Raw genomic sequence first — 19925 nt, 5'->3', positions numbered from 1 at the left:
TACAGGCTATCCATTCTGCTAGAATTATGTCACAAGATTTGTGAAGTGGAAATTTCCGGTTGTGTCATGTGATACAGGCTCATGCTATAATGGTTTGCCGAAGCAGATTCACACGATGTGTTGCTGAGGTCAGACCTAGGAGAGGACATGTGGTGTTTGGAGAAAGTCCATATGTAGGACTCAATGGACAGTGGTGGGAGCACTTGCACAGCTGGCTGTGTAACTCTTCCTTGGTCTTGGGTCTTTGCTGATCTTCACTTCACTGAGAGAGGCACAGCAGAGAACTCCTGGCATTCTAGCTGGTCCTGTTCATGCCACCATTGCTGATTCATTTTTGGTAACACTACTGAACTGGACTGCTAGTATCCCAAAAAATGGAGATTGGAATTGCCCCAAAGAACTATTTCTAAACAAGTCCACACCCCCTCGTCCTACTTACCATCTTTTCACCCCTACCTTTGGTTGGTGGGCTAGAAGGGGGATCAAAGCATTTGAGAACCATTATTAAAGTAGGTTTTGAAAATCTAAGCCTACAGATGTTTGGCTGCTGTGTTGCATGGCTTGTCTTTGCTTTTGTTTCTTCACCGTGATGTAAACCTAATGTCAAATTGTGAGTGGTCCCCTGGAGATTCCTACGTGGCAAAGATCTGGGAAAGGCATCCAGCCAACAGCCAGAAAGGAGCAGAGGACCAACCTACCAGTCTTTGAGGAATCCATGAACAAGCATAAAAGCAATGCATCTCCAAGTCAAGCCCTCAGATGAACCCCAAAGTTCTGGCTATCTCGATGGCCACTTGTGAGAAGCCTTGCAGTAGAGAACACACTGAAATCCACAGCTAAAATCCACAGCTAAAATCCAAACCCACAGTAACTTTGAGATATGAATGCTGTTTTAGGCAATAAAGTTTGGGGGATAGTTTTCTCCAATAGTAATAAAGAGCAAAACAATAACAGAATGTTTAACAATATTCCAAGCAAGAGAGAGAATAGTGCCAGAATCGCTGGAATTCTCTCATGTTCCTGGTTAGTTACTATCCCTCTACTAAGGTCAATCCCTAGCCTGACTTCTAAGCCTGATTGATGGGGTTTGCCTGTTTTTGACCTCTGTATGAACAGACTTATGTTATAGCATGCACAGTTTTGGCATCTGACTTCTTGTTTTCTGGTTAGATGGCAGTTCTTTCTATAACATTGCATATGGATAAAGTTATTTTATTAGATATTTATTACTGCTATATGTGTACCTCAATCATGTAAGCATGCCACAGGTTACTTATAGCACACATTTAGGAGTGGAATAAGTGGTTCACTGTACATTGAGAATTAGTAATATAACAGCAAAAATGGGTTCCAAAGGGGTTGGTTCAATTTTTACCAGCAGAGAACAGGGCCCATCTTTCATCTAATTGTCTCAGCAGGATTCTTTGCTGTTTCTTGGTGTAGCACAGGACTGTGCCTGCCATGGTATTTTAATAGTGCACTTTACTGCTAACAATACTGCTAAAGTAGAAAGAATAAAGCTCTCTTCTGGACACCTAATTATATGAAGTGTTAATTTTCAAAATCCAAGGTATAGTCAGGGCTATGTTATGGACCCTTATTTTATGTGTGACCAGTACTGGCAGAATAAAACATTAAGAACTGAGAATATATAGCTATCAGATTGCCTTTAAATTAGACTCTTTAGGAGGGAGTTAGGATTAAAGAAAAAATGGTTGAAGCGTAATGTCTTTATATTAGCCTTTGAGTATCTAGCCTATGCTTTTTCTTGAGCCTAAATTTTCCAGCAAACAGCCTGCACTTCCTGGCTAATGTTGCCAGCAGAGGCATCATTGAAGCTATTGTTTTTCATTGTACAGGGAGGTTTTATTATATTATACCTATTAGTCAACTTTGTGTCATAAGAATATTTGGTTGATCTATATGAGCTTTTAGCATTGTGCACTCTATAAAGCTAATTGGGATATTACTGAAAATACCCAGCATTTCTTTGTAATGATCAACATAAATGGCAGATTCCTTTATTGGAGTCATAATTTTTGAATTCACTGTTACAGTCAAGACAAAAGAACAATACACACAAGCTCAGCTTTGCATCTGTAATAAAATTCACAGACAAGAAGCACATTTACCAGAACCAGGCTACCTACCACCTTCGGTAGTTCAGCCTTTATGCTCCTTTTTGGGGGTTGTAAAATACTCAGTGTCCTTGACATCTGATAGTCTATAAAATATATGTCTAAATTTTAAGCATAGATAATTTTAACCATATGGACTAGAACTAGAAACAGGAAAGGATAAATGGATATAACATGCCATTATGAGAGCAGAGCTGCCAGAGACTGGAGAGGTAGCTCAATTAGTAGATTGTTTACTGTGTGAACATGGGTAAGATTCCCAAAATCCTTGTAACAGATCAGGCAGGAGACTGTACTTATAATCCCAACGCTGGGGAAGCAGAGACAGGAAGACACCTGGGGCTCCCTGACGAGTCAGTCTAGTCAAATGGATGAGCTGAGGGTCCCAGTGAGAGGACCATTTAGATGGATGACTCCTGAGGTACAACACCTGCAGTTGACCTGTGGCTTCCACTTATACTCTGTGTGCATGGATACACACACACACACACACACACACACACACACACACACACACAGACACATACACACACACACACTTTCTCTGTAATAGAAAACAAATGTAAATAAAGAAGCAATTGTTAAGAGAGCATTCTAGATCCATGGTAAATGCTGTGGTCCTGACACAGAGGACCTCTTCTAAGGGTAAGTCTGTCTCTCCTGAGAGAAATTGTACAGAATGGTAGACCAGAAGCTCCTTTCATTCTGAGGTTTGATCATTGCAGAAGGGAACAGTAGAGCTGGCAATGATATGCAAAGACAGTTTCCAGTGACCATGAGGACATCACTTGTCCTATAGGTCATAGGTCACAGCTAGCATAAAGGCCTGTTAGTCAGAGACTGGGAAGGGGCCTGGCTTCCCAGTGAATCTTGAGGACACAATTTTAAAGGGCAAGACTGCTGTTGGGTCATGGTGTCCACGAGGCTAAGAGTGTGACAGGCTTTCTCCTCCTGAGGCTTGTTTCTGGGTCATCCTTATGAGAAGTCCTCGGTTCTGGACCATTATCAGGTTTCCTTAATACAGAGGCTGCAAATTTTAGATTTAGACAGAGGCAGAACATCCTTAAATGCAAAAATCCACAAAATCTGAGATGTTCCAAAATTTGAAAAAAATTGCTGACATTGTACCACAAGTGGAAAACTCCATACCACCCAACTTTGCTTTATGGGGAGTGGGTGTATCCCAGTGGTAGAGTATGAGCTTGGCATTTGCAAGGTCCTGTATTTGATCTGAAAACAAAAAGAAAACACAAAAATAATAGCAGTAATCTTAAAACCTCCAACATGCTTTATGTACAATATCATTAAAATTACTGTTTCACGGCAACCAACAGATTAGGAAAAGATCTTTACCAATCCTACAACAGATAAAGGGCCTATATCCAAAATATACAGAGAACTCAAGAAGTTAGACCGCAGGGAGACAAATAACCCTATTATAAAATGGGGTTCAGAGCTAAACAAAGAATTCACAGCTGAGGAATGCCGAATGGCTGAGAAACACCTAAAGAAATGTTCAACATCTTTAGTCATAAGGGAAATGCAAATCAAAACAACCCTGAGATTTCACCTCACACCAGTGAGAATGGCTAAGATCAAAAACTCAGGTGACAGCAAATGCTGGCGAGGATGTGGAGAAAGGGGAACACTCCTCCATTGTTGGTGGGATTGCAGACTGGTACAACCATTCTGGAAATCAGTCTGGAGGTTCCTCAGAAAATTGGACATTGAACTACCCGAGGACCCAGCTATACCTCTCTTGGGCATATACCCAAAAGATGCCCCAACATATAAAAAAGACACATGCTCCACTATGTTCATAGCAGCCTTATTTATAATAGCCAGAAGCTGGAAAGAACCCAGATGCCCTTCAACAGAGGAATGGATACAGAAAATGTGGTACATCTACACAATGGAATATTACTCAGCTATCAAAAACAATGACTTTATGAAATTCATAGGCAAATGGTTGGAACTGGAAAATATCATCCTGAGTGAGGTAACCCAATCACAGAAAAACACACAAGGTATGCACTCATTGATAAGTGGCTATTAGCCCAAATGCTTGAATTACCCTAGATGCCTAGAACAAATGAAACTCAAGATGGATGATCAAAATGTGAATGCTTCACTCCTTCTTTAAAAGGGGAACAAAAATACCCTTGGCAGGGAAGAGAGAGGCAAAGATTAAAACAGAGACAGAAGGAACACCCATTCAGAGCCTGCCCCACACGTGGCCCATACATATACAGTCACCCAATTAGACAAGATGGATGAAGCAAAGAAGTGCAGGCAGACAGGAGCCGGATGTAGATTTCTCCTGAGAGACACAGTCAGAATACAGCAAATACAGAGGCGAATGCCAGCACCAAACCACTGAACTGAGAATAGGACCCCCATTGAAGGAATCAGAGAAAGGACTGGAAGAGCTTAAAGGGGCTCGAGACCCCTTATGAACAAGAATGCCAAGCAACCAGAGCTTCCAAGGACTAAGCCACTACCTAAAGACTATACATGGACTGACCCTAGACTCTGACCTCAATGAATATCCTAGTAAGATCACCAGTGGAAGGGGAAGCCCTTGGTCCTGCTAAGACTGAACCCCCAGTGAACGAGATTGTTGAGGGGAGGGCGGCAATGGGGGGAGGATGAGGAGGGGAACACCCATAAAGAAGGGGATGGGGAGGGGTTAAGGGGATGTTGGCCCGGAAACCGGGAAAGGGAATAACACTCGAAATGTAAATAAGAAATACTCAAGTTAATAAAAAAAAAACTTCAAAAAAAAACTGCTTCATGGTTTCCTTGGACTATGTATTATAAGGCATGTATGAAAAGTCAATAAATATTGTGTTTAGATTTGGGTCCTACCTCCATGATTTATTAAAACATATATTAAAATACTCAGAAATACGAGAAAAAAATTAGTTTCAAGCCTTTCAGATAAGGAATATTCAAGTTGTGTAACTAACACAAAACCAAATTGCTTTATTCAATTGTTTGACTTATCCTGTTTAGATTGTACAAGGAGAAAACTGAAATACAAATTCATGACCAGAACTTGAGTCAGTGAGGTGGTTTGAATGAAAATGACCTTCATAGATTCATAGGTAATGACACTATTAGGAGGTTTGGCCTTGTTGGAGTAGGCATGGCCTTTTTGGAAGAAGTGTTTCATTGGGGGTGGGATTTGGGGTTTCAGATGCTCAAGGCAGGCCCAGTGCCTCTCCTTCCTGTTGTCTTGTGATTTCAATGTAGAACTCTTAGCTACCTTCTAGTACCATGTTTGCCTGCTTCCTGTCACGACACTAAACCTCTGAAAAAGCAAGCCACCCTAATTAAATGCTTTCCTTTGTAAGAGTTGCCATGATCATGGTGTTTGTTCACAGTAGTAAAACCCTTACTAAGAAGACAGTCTCGTCATACTTCAGTCTTGGACAAATTGGGTTCATAGATAGAAGATCTGTCATCTCTTTGAGACTCTGTGGAAAAGTCCTGATTCCTATGCTTTAAGAAGGATAGCTGTTTTAGCCTTTCTTCTATTGCTGTGAAGAGACATAATAACCAAGGCAAGTCTTAAAAGAAAGGCCTTTTACTGGGGTTAAACCCTTAGAGTGCTGTTTATTATCATCATGGCAAGAAGCATAGCAGCATGCAGACAGTCATGGTGCTGCAGCAGTAGCTGCGAGCTTTACATCCAAAGGCAGCAGAGAGATAGAGGGAAGAAGGGAGGAAAGGAGAGAGAAGGAAGAGAGGGGGAGGGGACCAAGGAAGGGAGGGGGAGGGCAAGAGGAGGGGAAGAGGGGGAGAGGGCAAGAGAGCAAGAGGGAGGGAGGGAGGGAGAGAGAGAGAGGAGAGAGAGAGAGAACCTGACAAGAGCTTTGAGCACCCCTAGTGACACATCTCCTCCAACAAGGCTACACCTCTAATTCTTCTCAAGCAGTTCCACTCCTTGGTGATGAAGCATGCAAAGATGTAGTCTATGGTGGGTATTCTTAGTCAGTTCGTCACAGTGGTCATCCTTTCCACTGTGACTGTTTTCTCTCTCATCTTCCAGTTGACCTTAAAAGCATCTCACAAAACCTTGTAAAAAGTGCCGGAAAACCACATGTTAATAAAAACATTCAGGGATGGGCAGAGTCTATTACACTTGGGAAATCCTGTTTGGTATCTTTAAATATGTGATGCCTTTTGTAGATAAAAACATATAAACCCATGTGTATTCTTTAGGAAGAGCTAGTGAACTTAAAAATTGCTGGGCATTTCTTTAAAGTCAAATGTTACTCTGGTTGCCCTGACATTGCTAGCTGAGCCTCACAATTTCACAAGTATTTTCAACACTTACTGAAAAACAGATCTTTCTACCCTATACCATGATTTGATAGACAGGACCTGGGGCAGATGAGGCAGGGGTATTTACATGCTTTCAGTGCATTGAATGCAGCCACTTAGTGACATGCATTGGTGGCAGGTTATTTGGAAGTTTAAGGTAGTTTATATGAGAGTGACTTGATGGTGCCAATTTGAGCTTTGCTAAAAGGACTAGAGTGTCTATCTGTGGCTTTTCCATGTGACTATCTCAGCAAGGACTCTAAGACACTAAAAGTAAAAGCTGCCACTTTCTCAAAACAGAGGACTTGGTCACATAGCTGCTCAGAATATGGACTCCATTTCTCAGTGGGAAGAGAAGAGTGACAGTAATTTTTGGTCATTTAAAATCAGACTCCTTTTCTCAATGAATCCTAAATCCTAGTGTAATTTCTTTTTCATGCTGTACTTTCCCAATAAACTTGCCAAATTTAGAGAAGAATCCATTCTGAGTTACAGGCACATTATATCTTTATTTTATTAACAGGGAATATGAACCAGGATGCCATTGTTAAGATTCAAACCGATGAAGCATCTCTCCAGCGATTAATAACTCAACACTAGAACAGTGTTTAGTATGAAAACACATGGGAATTCCTGATCTGTCTCAATGGCAAAAAGAAATGTCCATTGCTGTGAGAGTTTAGAAGACAGTGGGCATGAATCCAATCTTCAGGAAAGCACCACTTTCCTGAAGCAAAAGAGATGCTTCTGAAATATCTGATTTTAAAAAATGAATTCTTACAGATACACTATTAAGTTTTTTTTATTTTAGTCTAGATTACCATTCATGAAGGTAAAGGTTCATGTGAAAGAGTTGGGAAGTGAAGACAGGAAAGTCATACTTCAGAAGCAGTTAGCTCTCTTGGGTAACAAGGTAGAGAACTTTATGGAAGTAAGAGAGAGGGACCATGGCTCTATCAGTAAGATTGTGGGCCATCAGGGAGAGGTCTTTTGCTCATCATGTTTTTCTGGCTGCCCCAATTTTACATGCTAGAATCTTATGTGTCGCACTTTTACAAGTTTTTAACACTCCCCTAACACATCACCTCCATCTTGTCTTATACTAGGGCACGAGTGTACCCTACTTCCTGTTCCTGAAACCCATTGTGGCATCATCTTCCATACCGTACCTTTTACTTTCTGTGATTCAGGCCTGCCAGCCCACACACCCATGAGCTTATTTCTGTTCTGAAACACAGCTCAGAAGGAACGACATGTCAGTCTTGGGCGTGCTCAACTGTAACCAATACCAACATTCTTACCTTGATGTAGTTCACCATTTTGTCATATAAGCTAATTGTCGTCATGTTTTCTTTTCTCTTTCAAGTTTCAATTTAGGCCTCTCTCTCTTTGTTCTTATAGAAACAAGAGGAGACATCCTCAGGTGTCCCTCTGTCCTTCCCTCTCTATTGTTTATTTTTATTTTTGTTTATTTTCTGTAGCATGCCTGTGCTCCCACTGTTGCCTTGTTCTGTAACTCTCTCTGTCTTGATTCTCTCTTGCCTGGTAACCATTTTCTGAGAACTTCTCATTACATGCACATGGGTGACTGGAGAAAAGGATGGGTAGCTGCCTGGAAGGCTGAATGCCTGGCTGGATGGCAGGGGGACAGCGAGATGATAGGAAAGGTGAATGCCTTGATGGTTGGTTTGATTGATTATGAACTTTATAGTTACATAGGACATATCCATAATTGATGGCCTTTCAGTTGGAATGCTGTTGTGTGTGTGTGTGTGTGTGTGTGTGTGTGTGTGTGTGTGTGGTTGCTAGTGAATCTAACACAAACTCAGTTACTTATATTATATTCCTTATATTCCTACATGTGTCCATGTCTCTGTGCTATTCTGCGGCTCTTCAGGATGAAAGTTAGTTTCTTAAAACTCCAAGGAGATGACTGAAGAATGTACACTGAATGTTTGTATTGAAACCAAAGTTTGTTTCCATTGCTTGTTATCTCCCAACATTCAACTCGTCATGAGTTACAGCTCCCTGGATCCTTCACTACAAGATTGATAAAGTTTATTTTAAAAAACCATAAAATTTGTGCTTATGTATCTAATTCTATCTCTATCTATCTATCTATCTATCTATCTATCTATCTACTTATTCACCATCTGCCCATATTCTATATGTTATTAATGATGACATGTCCATTAGGAGAATCTTGTGCACATGTAAATATTGTTATACTTATTCTGCCTTGAAGCTCTGAACTCAAAAAGGATTTGCTTAAAGTCAAAGCTGAACACAGGCAGGAGCTAGAACTCAGTCTCTGGCGTTTGCAGAGACATACTGCTTTTCATCATTGTTAAAATCCGGTCACTGAGAGACAGCATTTCTCTTATCCAGCTTCAAAAAGTTGTAGCAAATAGCTGATGTAAGTTTTCAAAGTGGAAGCTTCTGGTTGTGTCATGTGATGCAGACTTGCTGTTGTTTTGCTGAGGCAAGACCCGTAGGAGGACACGTGATGTTTAGAGAGAATGTAAATAGGACTCAAAGGATAGTGATGGGGCACTTGCATAGCCAGCCTTGCAACACTTCAGTGGTCTCCTGTCTTTGTTGATCTTTACTTAGTTGAGAGAGGCAAGGCAGAGAACTTCTCCTGGTATTCCCAATGTTTCTGGTCACTGTCAATTTGGTGGAGGCCTGAATGCTTCTGCTGGATTGTGTTACCGCTGCTAATTTGTGTTTGGCATCCTTACATTACCGAACTGCTGGTTTCCGGACAAATGGAAGTTGGAACCACCCCCAAAGAACTACTTCTAAACAGATCCACATCCCCTTGTCCTATTTATCATCTTCTCTCCCCTACGTTTGGCTTAGAAGGGGGCTCAAAATATTTGAGAACACATATTAAAAGTAGGTTAAAAAAAAATCTAAGCCTACAGTTTTTCTTTGACTCACAGCTCAGTGGTGTCAGCTGTGATTGATTTGGGGTCTGTGGTGAGTCAATAACAGCTGGGGAAGGTAGCAAACACAGAACCACTCAGCTCATGACCAGCAAGTAAGAGATTGACTAAGGGACTGGCGTACTAGCATTTCCTCTGGTGACATGAAGGCGTGTCATTCGACCTCACCTCCAAATGATCCTATCACCTCCTAATAGGATCGCACAGAGGATTAAGTCTTGACTACATTGACCTTTGAGAGACAAGATCCATACAGCAATAGCATTATTGTACATTGTGATATTCCAGCTGTCAGTGAGCATGGCTGGTTCTAACATGGGTATGATGTATAGACTTCTTCTTGAATGCCTACTCCAGATCAGATGGCAGGTGCCACTTAGGACTGAGAAAAATTCTGAGGCCCTATCTACATTGCAATTGTTAGGTGAGGTTTGCCATGGCCATAGGTGCTCCTAAATATTTTCAATGTGTTTTTTTTTGTCCTTGTTCTAATACCATAAGAGGTGCTCATCTTGACAGATATTTATCTGCCCACTCATCATTTTGTTTTGTGAAATTGCTCATAAGCAGATATCTATGGAGAAATTTCAACTCCTAAAAACTGGATTTTAAGCTAAGCCTGCAAACTTCCTTCTTCAATGAAAATGGTAGCAAGAAGGCAAGGAATGCTAATGGCAACATCAATAACTATTAGTCGTTTTGCCTAAAGGGCAAATGCATGTCCTCCTATTCAGTGTGGGATATACAGGGCAGAGGGAGAAGAGCTTTGCACGCAGTGGAGTTTAGTCATATGTAGTGTTGAAAATTAACACCATTTACTTCTGGGCACATGTAATCAGATTAACTTTATTATAGGCATAGATTATACTCTCGTTAATAACAACATACTAAGTTAAGCTGTTTTAAAGTCTAGCAAAATGCATTTCATTTGGAATTAGATGCTAATGCTGGGAGATGACTTCATGGAGTTATGCTTATAGAATCTGCTGAACCTCGGGGGTTAGTACTGAATTCTCAGGAAACTCTCAATGGCTTAGAAGTAAGAGCATAGGTGCAAACTAGAACATTCTGTTATGTTTTCTTCCATAGCTTCATTCCCTCCCTCCCTCCCTCCCTTCCTTCCTTCCTTCCTTCCTTCCTTCCTTCCTTCCTCCCTTCCTTCCTTCCTTCCTTCCTTCCCCACCTCTCATTTCTTTATTATTTCTTCTTTTTTTTTCATAGTCTCCTGACTTAAATCACACTCAAGGCATTTCAATAGGAAATTTTAACTATAAGTGCCAATGTTGGAGCCTTGGCACACAAGGCAAAGGATTTTGGTGTCTTCTGTCCTTGGGTCAAGGGTAATGCTGGCCATTTGCAAGCCTGAGTGTCTTAGCTCTGAGCACTCAAGGGTTTAGGCAAGGGCTTGATATAGGAAACACGAAGAAAGGGGGTGCTCAAAGTCTGTTTGGTCTTCCAGGTGCCTACCAAATCTGCTAGTTCCTCAAGCTGTTTCTGTTTTTGCCAGTGTCATTGTGTGAATGTGATGATCTCATAGAGACAGGTGATGTCTACTCACCAACCATGGATGCTAATCCCTCAGTTCTCCAATCCTAAATCAGTTCCCTTACTTTCTAGTTCTCTGCCCGAGAAAGGGTTAAAGTAAGGTTATTCATTCTTGCTGATCAGACACAGTGTGACACCTATAAAGTGCACCATAAACTGCATTATTTAATAGATCTGAGCACCGCACCTGCTTCCTTATCTCCTCTTAGGTGATTAAGTTCCCCACAAATGCAATTTGTTAATGTGGGGCCACATCTTCTCACAAGGTAATCTGTGAAATTTGGCAGGCAGCTCCTTGGCTGCAGGTGCAAGATGAAAGACCTTTCTCTGGCTTTGCCAGGAAGAAAAATGATGTTGGGCTTAATTCCTGGAAAAAAATATTTTAATACGGAGGGTTCAACCTGATTCCAAGAAAGGGGAATAGAATTTTTAGGATCTGATTGTGGACACCCTTTCCTTTGGGGAGTATGTTACCCCTAAAAGACTGAGTGGGGAATCAGAATTCTTAATTGAGGCCAGGTATTGGGCACATCCTCCCTGCTCATGGGCAGACCTCTGATCTGTGGAGCTGTAGCCATTTGCAGTGATAAATGATGGCTTTCATTCTTATGAGCTATGAAGGCTTAATTATAGCTTAATTAAGCTAATGCTCAGACCCTTTGGAGGTGGAACAATTCAAATCTAACTCCCTTGTCCAATAGCCTGTTTGGAAAGGCGTGTCTATGAAATACATAGCATCTCTATGCTGGAATCTGTCTTAGTCTTCACATCCAAATTAAAGCAAGAGCTAGCTATGTTTTGCGTTAGAATGGCCATAACCAAGACTGCAATAGGCCATGTGCCCCAGCCCATTCGAGCCTCCTGGGCATTTATACAGTAGGTCGTCTTCGAATCTGCAGGTCCAGCTCTCCATACACATGTCTCAGGGAGTCACTGGTCATGCTGGCAATCAGCTTCCGATGACCAGAGACCCAAGGCTGACAGACTTCTTCCCACTGCACAGTGGCGTTGGGCCGGATTTCACTGAAAACATGAAAAGCAGAAAAAAGGTTAGCGTCTCAGTTTCTCATCTTAATCATGGACTATGAAAACTCAGGCCTGAGACACTTGTCTCTTCTCTCTCAGCTCATGATGGCCATAGGACCACCCATTAGATCCTTTAGCCTAGTTGTCTGATTCAGCAAGACATGACCTATCTGAGGCCCCTTTGTGAGTCTGTGCAAAGCTGGCTACCACCAGCTCCACCAAGCATGGCTTCTTTCACCTGGCTACACTTTCTGGTCTTCTAGAAGATGTGAGAACTTGGCCGAGCTTCCCTAGCTGTGAACGCCAGTTTAGTGCCAAAGCCTCTTCTGTGGTCTTGTCCATGGGACTGATCTGCTTTATCTCATCTTTGTTCCACCTGTTCCCTCCTGGAACTAAAGTCCTACTTGGACCTTCAGCAGTCTTTGCCGAGGATTTGACACTTGCTAACTCTCTTGGGATGAACCTTGCTCCCATGACAACTATCTAAACATGAACTATCTTGATGACACCTTACATTGAAGGTCATCATTCTCTGTAATCCATATTTATAACTTAACCACCAGCTTGGGTTCCTTCTAACAATGTGTCTTTCTGTTGCTTTCTTTTGGCCAAATCTCTATTCTCATAACTCAGTAGCTTTTTCTCTCCGGTCAGACCTTCCAAAGTCTCATAGACAAATGTACTCCTGGGGATAGCTGATATTAGTGAGGGCTGAGAGATACTTCGATTTCTCTAGGGTGCTTTTCACACATTCTTCCACAGAATTCTGGAAGGAGATAATATACATGAGTTCATGTGTATGCAGGGTCTGAAGTAGATACTTTAGACTTAAACTAGGGTGGTCACTTTTCCAAGATTGCATAGTTAGCAATGGGCAGAGCCAAAGAATGACCAATGTTCCTTCCATTCCCTGATCTATAAGAGAACACTGTATTTAATATGGGAGTCTATAGTAGATGTCTTATATGATCACTGTGTTTACTTTTTCCACAGATTTTATTTCTCTAAAAAGGCAGACTTTGATTGGTTCCATATGAAGAGTTTCTTGCAGATTTACACAAGGAGGATTCCTGGTTTGGGCTTTCTGAACTTTGGACTGCTTGGAACCTGGACCATCTTTTTCAGGGACAGTGGAAGGGAGGTTAAACAATATCAGTGCAAAAGAGGGCTGGGGAGATGACTAAGCAAACAAAAGTGCTTGTCATGAAAACATCGTCTGGATCTCCCAAACCTATATCAAAACATACATACATACATACATACATACACACACACACATATGCATACATACATACACACACACACACATACACACACACACAAGTTAAAAATGTGAGTGTGACAAACCCAGCACACAGGAGACAGACAGGGGATCTGTACAATTGGATGGTTGCCCTGACTAGCCAAAAGAGTGAGCTCTGAGTTCAGTGGGAGACTCTCACTTAGCATGTAAGCTGGGGAGTTATTGAGGCAGATGCTTGTGTCAATCTCAGGCCTTCACATACAAGTGCAAGTAAACACACACATGAGAACACACACACTTACACACACACAACCTTGTTCTTTTCACAGGCTTATGGAGGTACAGCATGTCAGAAATGGCTTAAGCCAACATCCTATTTTATAGATAATAAAAGTGAGGTCCTAAAGGTCTACAGAATCGCTAGCATTGCAGAGTCAAATGGCCAAGAGAAGAAAAGAGAAGAGCAGAAGTTGGAGATAACTGTGGATTCTTTCTAGATTCTTGCTTGCAGTATAGGTTAAATCTCACAGAATCCTAAACATCTGGAAGCAAAATGGGGAACTTTCAACAGAGCAGAGCTGAAGAGCTGACTGTTTCCACGTGGAGATGACTTGACACAGGCTGCCCAGGGCAGACCTGCTCCAGTGGGTTTGGAGCTCCATAGGTGCCATAAATACTTAGTAATTATGGATGTTTAGATGCTATGAAAAAGGGAAATTTTGATTATACAAGAATACCAAAGAAAATTCTTTTGGCCATAGCAAGGTTCCAAAATAAACAGTATAGGGTGCAGGGTTTATTTTATGGTTACAGCTGTTTGTCAGTTGGAACTATAGAGAGAAAAGCAAATTGGAATGAATTTAATAACTTAAAATTTCAGACACTAGTAGCTAATCAATCTGCAGTCCCTGGTGTCTGGATGACACAAAAACTGTCCTGTGATCACAAGCTTCTGAGCCATGGAGTTGGGACACTTGGGTCCTAGACTTGACTCATTTGATTAGGGAATTGTAAACTCCTGTCTTGTCTGTAAAGTAGGAATAACACAGTGATAACCCCATAGAACTCTTGTTGTAAGATTTCATGAAACAAACTTTGCAAACAGTTTACATCTTAGCAAACATCACTGGGCATGCAGTGGAAGATTCAGAAAGTATCAGTTGACATTTTTAGCTGCGTTAGATCTTTTATTTGATTATTTGATGACAAAGGATTGGCTCCGTCATAGACAGAAGTATATAATCCTTACCAGATAAAATAATAGTGTGATGAAATTCTTACCAGATTATTATGGTGACATTGAGGCAAGGGCAGTCCTTGGGCTTTAAAACCTGACTTAGGGCTAAGCAGAAAGTGAAGGGAACACTATCACATGGCCGGTCGGTCAGCTATTATAAATGCGTACATCTCCTAACTGGGGCTGCAAGCAAGTTTTGATGGCCTTAGTGAGTAGGCTGTGTCAAACTGTCTTCCCCTAGTGGTGTGTGAGCCTGGAGGGCTGCTTGGGTCAGCAGCATATGAACATGGCTGGGTATGAATGCCTATCAGACCATATGAGACAGCAGGACACCTCACTTTTCCTCAAACGGCATTTATCCTGGTAAACAGAAAAGTGGGAATGGGAATAAAGAAGGGAAAAAGGGATTAGCAAGGCATGATTCTGAGGTGGGCATCAGACCCACCTATTCAGTGAGGAAAGGGCTCTCTGTGTGTGTTTCTCTGCTCTCCCCGCCTCCTTCTTTCTTTTTTGAGACAGAGTAGCCATGGATGTTCTGGAACTGGCTCTATTGACCAGGCTGGCCTCTAGCTCACAGAAAACACTGCCTGTCTTTGCTTCTTGAGTGCTGGGGTTATAGGCATGCTCCACCACTGCCCGGCTAAAGGAAGGTGTTCTTATCAGACACACAGGGGCCACTTTCAGACTGGCTGAGCCAGACAAGGATCTCATTGTTCACATCAATGAGCAGGATAGAAAGCTTGCGAACGGAGCTGGGGTTGTGGGAACATTGGAACGAGGAAGGAATGATGGCTGTCTCTCAAGAACAGAGATGTGTCAGGGGACCAGAAAAAAGTGCTCGTGCCCAGCAATGAAGAACCCACAGCACTAAGAGATTTTGTGGTTAGTGCCACAAATTGCCAAGAGAGGTCTCAAGGTCCAGAGTCGGGCCCTTTGCCTGGGCACTGGGAACAGGCTGGAAACACAAATGCGCTCTGGTGATGCTTAGGTTGGGACTGGGTATCTGTGGGAGGAGTACTGCCAAGGACAGTCAGATGTAGCCCAAAGGCTGCAGTCACATGAGTTCCCATTTGCCTTTGCGATTCCAGAATTACATTAAACGGGGGTCAAAGGAAGGGAGACATATGGGGCCATATGCCTCTCCTTGACCTTTTAGCATAAAGTTAAGCCACCAAAATATCACTTAAGTCAGCAAAAACAATGTACGTTCCGGACACCTGTGCCACCACATGCTCTGGGACAGAAAGGGGATGAGCTCTGATTATGGTTTGAATGTGGCGTGTCCCCCACAGGCTCCCAGTTCCCAGCTGCTAAGGAGCCATTTTATGTGAGAGTGGTGGCCAGTCCTTCCCTCTCTGCTTCCCAATCTACCCCAGTGTGAAAAACACCCCCATAAGCTCCCAGAATAAAGCCACTGGACCAAGGTGACATGCTTTTACCTCCATGATGCCTTTGACACTGTGTGATAGAATAAATTCTTCTTCTCTAAGTGGCTTCTGTAAGGTGTTTTGCCTTATTTGTGAGAAGAGTCACACATCCCCAAACACTGAATGGGAAATGTTCTTTTCCCCCTGTACATGGCCAGTGGATGAGAAGCATCATGGAAACACTCCCAGTGCCCAAGGTATTGCATTCCCAGTGGTAATTATAATGTTCAAATTGATTTTGTAGAAGTTAATATTTTCCTCGTTTTGGTTCTTTGTAGTTACGGCTCTCCACATTATTTCAACCAGCTTCCAAATTATGAAACGCATAATCTCTGTGTAAAGATTGTTTCCAATTTGACTTTATGATTCAAAGCTTGAAAAACCCTGTCTTCGCTGTTGCTTATTTACAAAAGTGATTGAGCATTAACCACTGAATAAGGGCAAGAAGCAGGCCTGGAAAGTGAATTGTCCTACCCTCAAATTTATGGCAAGAATGTCAGAAACATACCCCCCTTTTTTAATGTCACCTCCACCTTTTGAGATCACTGCTTGCTCTGCCTGAGTCTCTTTTGTTTAGGGAAGTCCCTTCTGCCTACATGTGCTCAGGTGCTCAGTTCCTAGTATAGAGGGAATAATATGATGTGAATGAGAGCTTGTGGTATTTATGTCAAAACATCTCTGCTGGCCTTACCTGTATCCGCCCATTCTCTCACCTGTAGTTTTCCATATGTCAGTCAATGTCCTACTTTGCAAAAAAAGTTAACCCTGCTTCAGGCTCTATCATGGACTGGTGCAATGCAGGAAATTACCTCCCCCAGGAACAGGCCCTTCAGCCTTGTTTCTTCCTTTGCTATTATTGGCAAAACCATCCATACAACATGCATACGGACGAAGACACTCGGATATGAAAATTCACATGTGGGGCATCTTGCTTATGGATAAATGCCTCACAGAAAGGAGAAAAATAGTTTGCTCATTTCAGCCAGTGGAATAATGTTGGAATAAACCTCTATCCCGGGTACAAGTGTCGTGAAAAATGATGCTGAAAATGTGCTGAGCCATCAGGATGCACCGGCCATTTATCATCCCGAGTGCATGCAGGCAAACGCAGCCATCATCACGGTGAGCTGCAAGCACCTGGGTTCAGCCTCTGCCTAGCTTTTAGCTTCTAAGAACTTCAGTTTAATCTTAGATCACCAAATTGGGGATTTTTTTTCCTCTTGAATTAATTCATTGGACCTGATCATGTTTTTAAAGGCAAAAATGACTCTAGAAGAATCTAGCATTCTGGAAGTATCAAATACAGAAATGTAAAAGTCGAGGGTCACGGGAGGCAGGAACTCTGAACACCTGAGGTAGGCGAGAGGCAGAAGGGCTGAGAGTAGGGGTGCGGTAAATCACGCCGCAGTAATGTCAGTTTGCGTTAAGTGGGGTGGTGACATCGCAGTGCTCTCTGGTTTTCTGGTTCTGTTTCCATGCTCTCTAGTTCCTGCCCTATGTCCTCTCCACTGAGAGATTCTCTGTATCAGATGTGAAGGAGACAAAGATCTGGGAGATGGATGAAGGTAGTGATTGTCTGACTATTAAGAACCCAGAACCTTATAGGGCTTTACAGGAGGTTGGATTAGTTATATGAATTTGGCACTCCTAGGTTAGATCTCATCAACATTAAGCACAATGGGATATTTCTAATTATCTGGATCTATGGAAATGGGTGCCGGTTGCCTCTGGGCTTACTTGAAAAGGAATATGCCTGAGGCAGGAGGAAACAGAGAAGGTTATCAAGCAAGTCTTGAAAACAAATTTGTTTGATGCCACGTCACCCGTCCCCCCCATCCCTCTATGCCTGACTCTGAGGTAGAAAGTTTTCCTTGCTTGGAGAGTGATACTCTTGGTCTGAGTTTCCATAAGAGATTAAGGATTACTATGGATTGAATATTTGTATTGTATTTTTTCAAAAATATATCTGTTGAAATCCCACCCCTGTATGATGGTGTCTAGAGACAAAGCTTTTATAAAGTCATTAGATGAGGTTGTGGGAATGGGACCTTTGTGATAGGATTTAAGCTCTTAGAAGAAAGGTACAGAATAGCCACCTACTTTTTGTTTCACCATGGAGAAAACCTGACAGGGAAACATACAGCTATTGGCCAGCTGAGAAGGAGGTCCTCAACTGGAACCCAATTGCCTGGCTCTTGACCTTAGACTTCCCTGGCTTCAGAACTCTGAGTAATAAATGTCATGTATAACTTCCGAGTCATTAGAACGTCTGATGAACACAGAAGTCCCCATCTGCCTGCCCTTGGCCCATCTGCCATAAACTTAGGCATCAGTTACTCATGCTTCAATGTATTTTAAGTCAATGTGAAGGGAAGATATCTTCCTTATGGGGACTGGCTCCATGTCTCCTTTCCTTGATTTACCTCACAATACCAGACACTGACAATAAGCAAATAATTCTTAGACTAAGTGTGCTTTGACCTCTGTCCTCCATATGCTGAGTCATTAACTATGATGATCATCTTTTTATGGGATGTAGCATCCCTTTCTGTGTTGCATTAGTCAGCTTTCCATTACTATAATGAAATGCCTGTCAAGAAGTTAAAAACCTTTTGCTCATAGGCCGTAAGTTTCAAGTCCTAGGTTGTGTTTCTCCATGTACTCTGTCAATATGTCTGTCTGTCTGTCTGTCTGTCTGTCTGTCTGTCTGTCTATCTATCTTCAATCATTTTTCTGTCATCTATCATCTTTATCTCTTCCTATCATCCATCTATCTATCTATCTATCTATCTATCTATCTATCTATCTATCTATCTATCTATCTATCATCTATCTATATCTATCTAACTCTATCTCCCCCAAGATGTTTTCATGTGGAACTTTATAGGTCACTTATTCAAACCCTAGAACATGTGTTGGCCTTGATTGAGGTAGAATTCCCAAGACAGTCAAAGTGCAGGTACAACACGACTTTCTGGCACCCCAGAGAAATCTTGTGTTACTGAGAAGGAAAAATTGGATACAGCAGGCGGCTGTTCAGCAAAGAGAACGTGTTTCACTTTGCCTGAGCAATTCCTGTATCTAATTGGAGTGGGAAGGTGCAAGAATGGGTGAGGGAGACTCGTTTCTGACAGAAACTGGGCTATTGCTATTGACCTCTTCCTCTGGCTGGCGTTGATTTCTAATTTAATTCCTTTTTTCCCCTTGCAACTCTCTTATCAGCATAGGGAGGCTATTAAGGCTTGTGTTTGCATTTTTTAAAAAAGTACTCAAATAATTTTCTCTATTGTGTATTGCATTTGCAAGAAGGCTACTCTGATATGAAGAGATGTAGGAGTTGTAAGCGCTGCAGTTACAGAGAACATTTTATGAGCTATAAAGGTGTTTCAGAAAGGCTGAGTGAGACCTGGAATTTGTACTACAACTTACTGAGAAGGATGACTTCTACCAAGGGCACTGGGAAAATTCCCAGCATATAGGTTCATATGGCAGTTTCCAGAGTCCCCCACTTCCTTTTCTATGCCTTGGAAGGTCACTCCCAAGAAATGTGCTAGATTGATTGATGTTGACAGGGACTTATTTGTAGTAGAAATGAAAGTAATAAACCTCAAAGATTGGGATCCATTCTGGATGTCACACTTTAAGAGGATCACTGATAAATTGGAGTACTAAAGAGAAGGAGGGAGCATCACATTAGAGGTAGGAAAGATGAAGTAAGGACATGTATTTCGGACCTGGTGGGGAAGACTTAAGGAAGAAGAGAAGGCTGTTTGGAAACTTTTCAAGCCAGCAGATGAAGAGAAGTGGGCCTTTTGTTGCTCCAGTAAGAAATTAGGATCTCCAGTAAGACAGGTAGAAAAGGGCACACTGTGTCTGCAGATAGAGCTACCTGATCAAGCATGAGCCACTGTGTGAGCATCAACCTTTTAAACAAGTCAGCAGAGTTGTAGTCTAGTGTTCCTTCTCACTGAAGAGGCGGAATTCTAGTCACTTTACTACCTAGGCTGAAGTAGTTTTGACTTTGAAGACTGG

At 42.0% G+C, this 19925-nt stretch overlaps 1 protein-coding gene across 1 annotated transcript in view; it reads right to left on the bottom strand.

The window, feature by feature from the left end:
• Positions 1-10619: 10619 nt before the first annotated feature.
• The window catches only part of F13a1 (coagulation factor XIII A1 chain), a 176694-nt gene continuing 167388 nt past the window's right edge, over positions 10620-19925 (bottom strand). Inside the window, 1 exon segment of the mRNA NM_021698.2 lies at positions 10620-11983. Coding sequence (NP_067730.2) covers positions 11830-11983 — 154 coding nt within the window. The 3' untranslated portion in view covers positions 10620-11829.

This window comes from Rattus norvegicus, chromosome 17, assembly GCF_021556685.1.
Source record: "Rattus norvegicus strain SHRSP/BbbUtx chromosome 17, alternate assembly SHRSP_T2T, whole genome shotgun sequence".
Lineage (NCBI taxonomy): Eukaryota > Metazoa > Chordata > Mammalia > Rodentia > Muridae > Rattus > Rattus norvegicus.
This window is presented reverse-complemented; position numbering and strand designations above follow the sequence as displayed.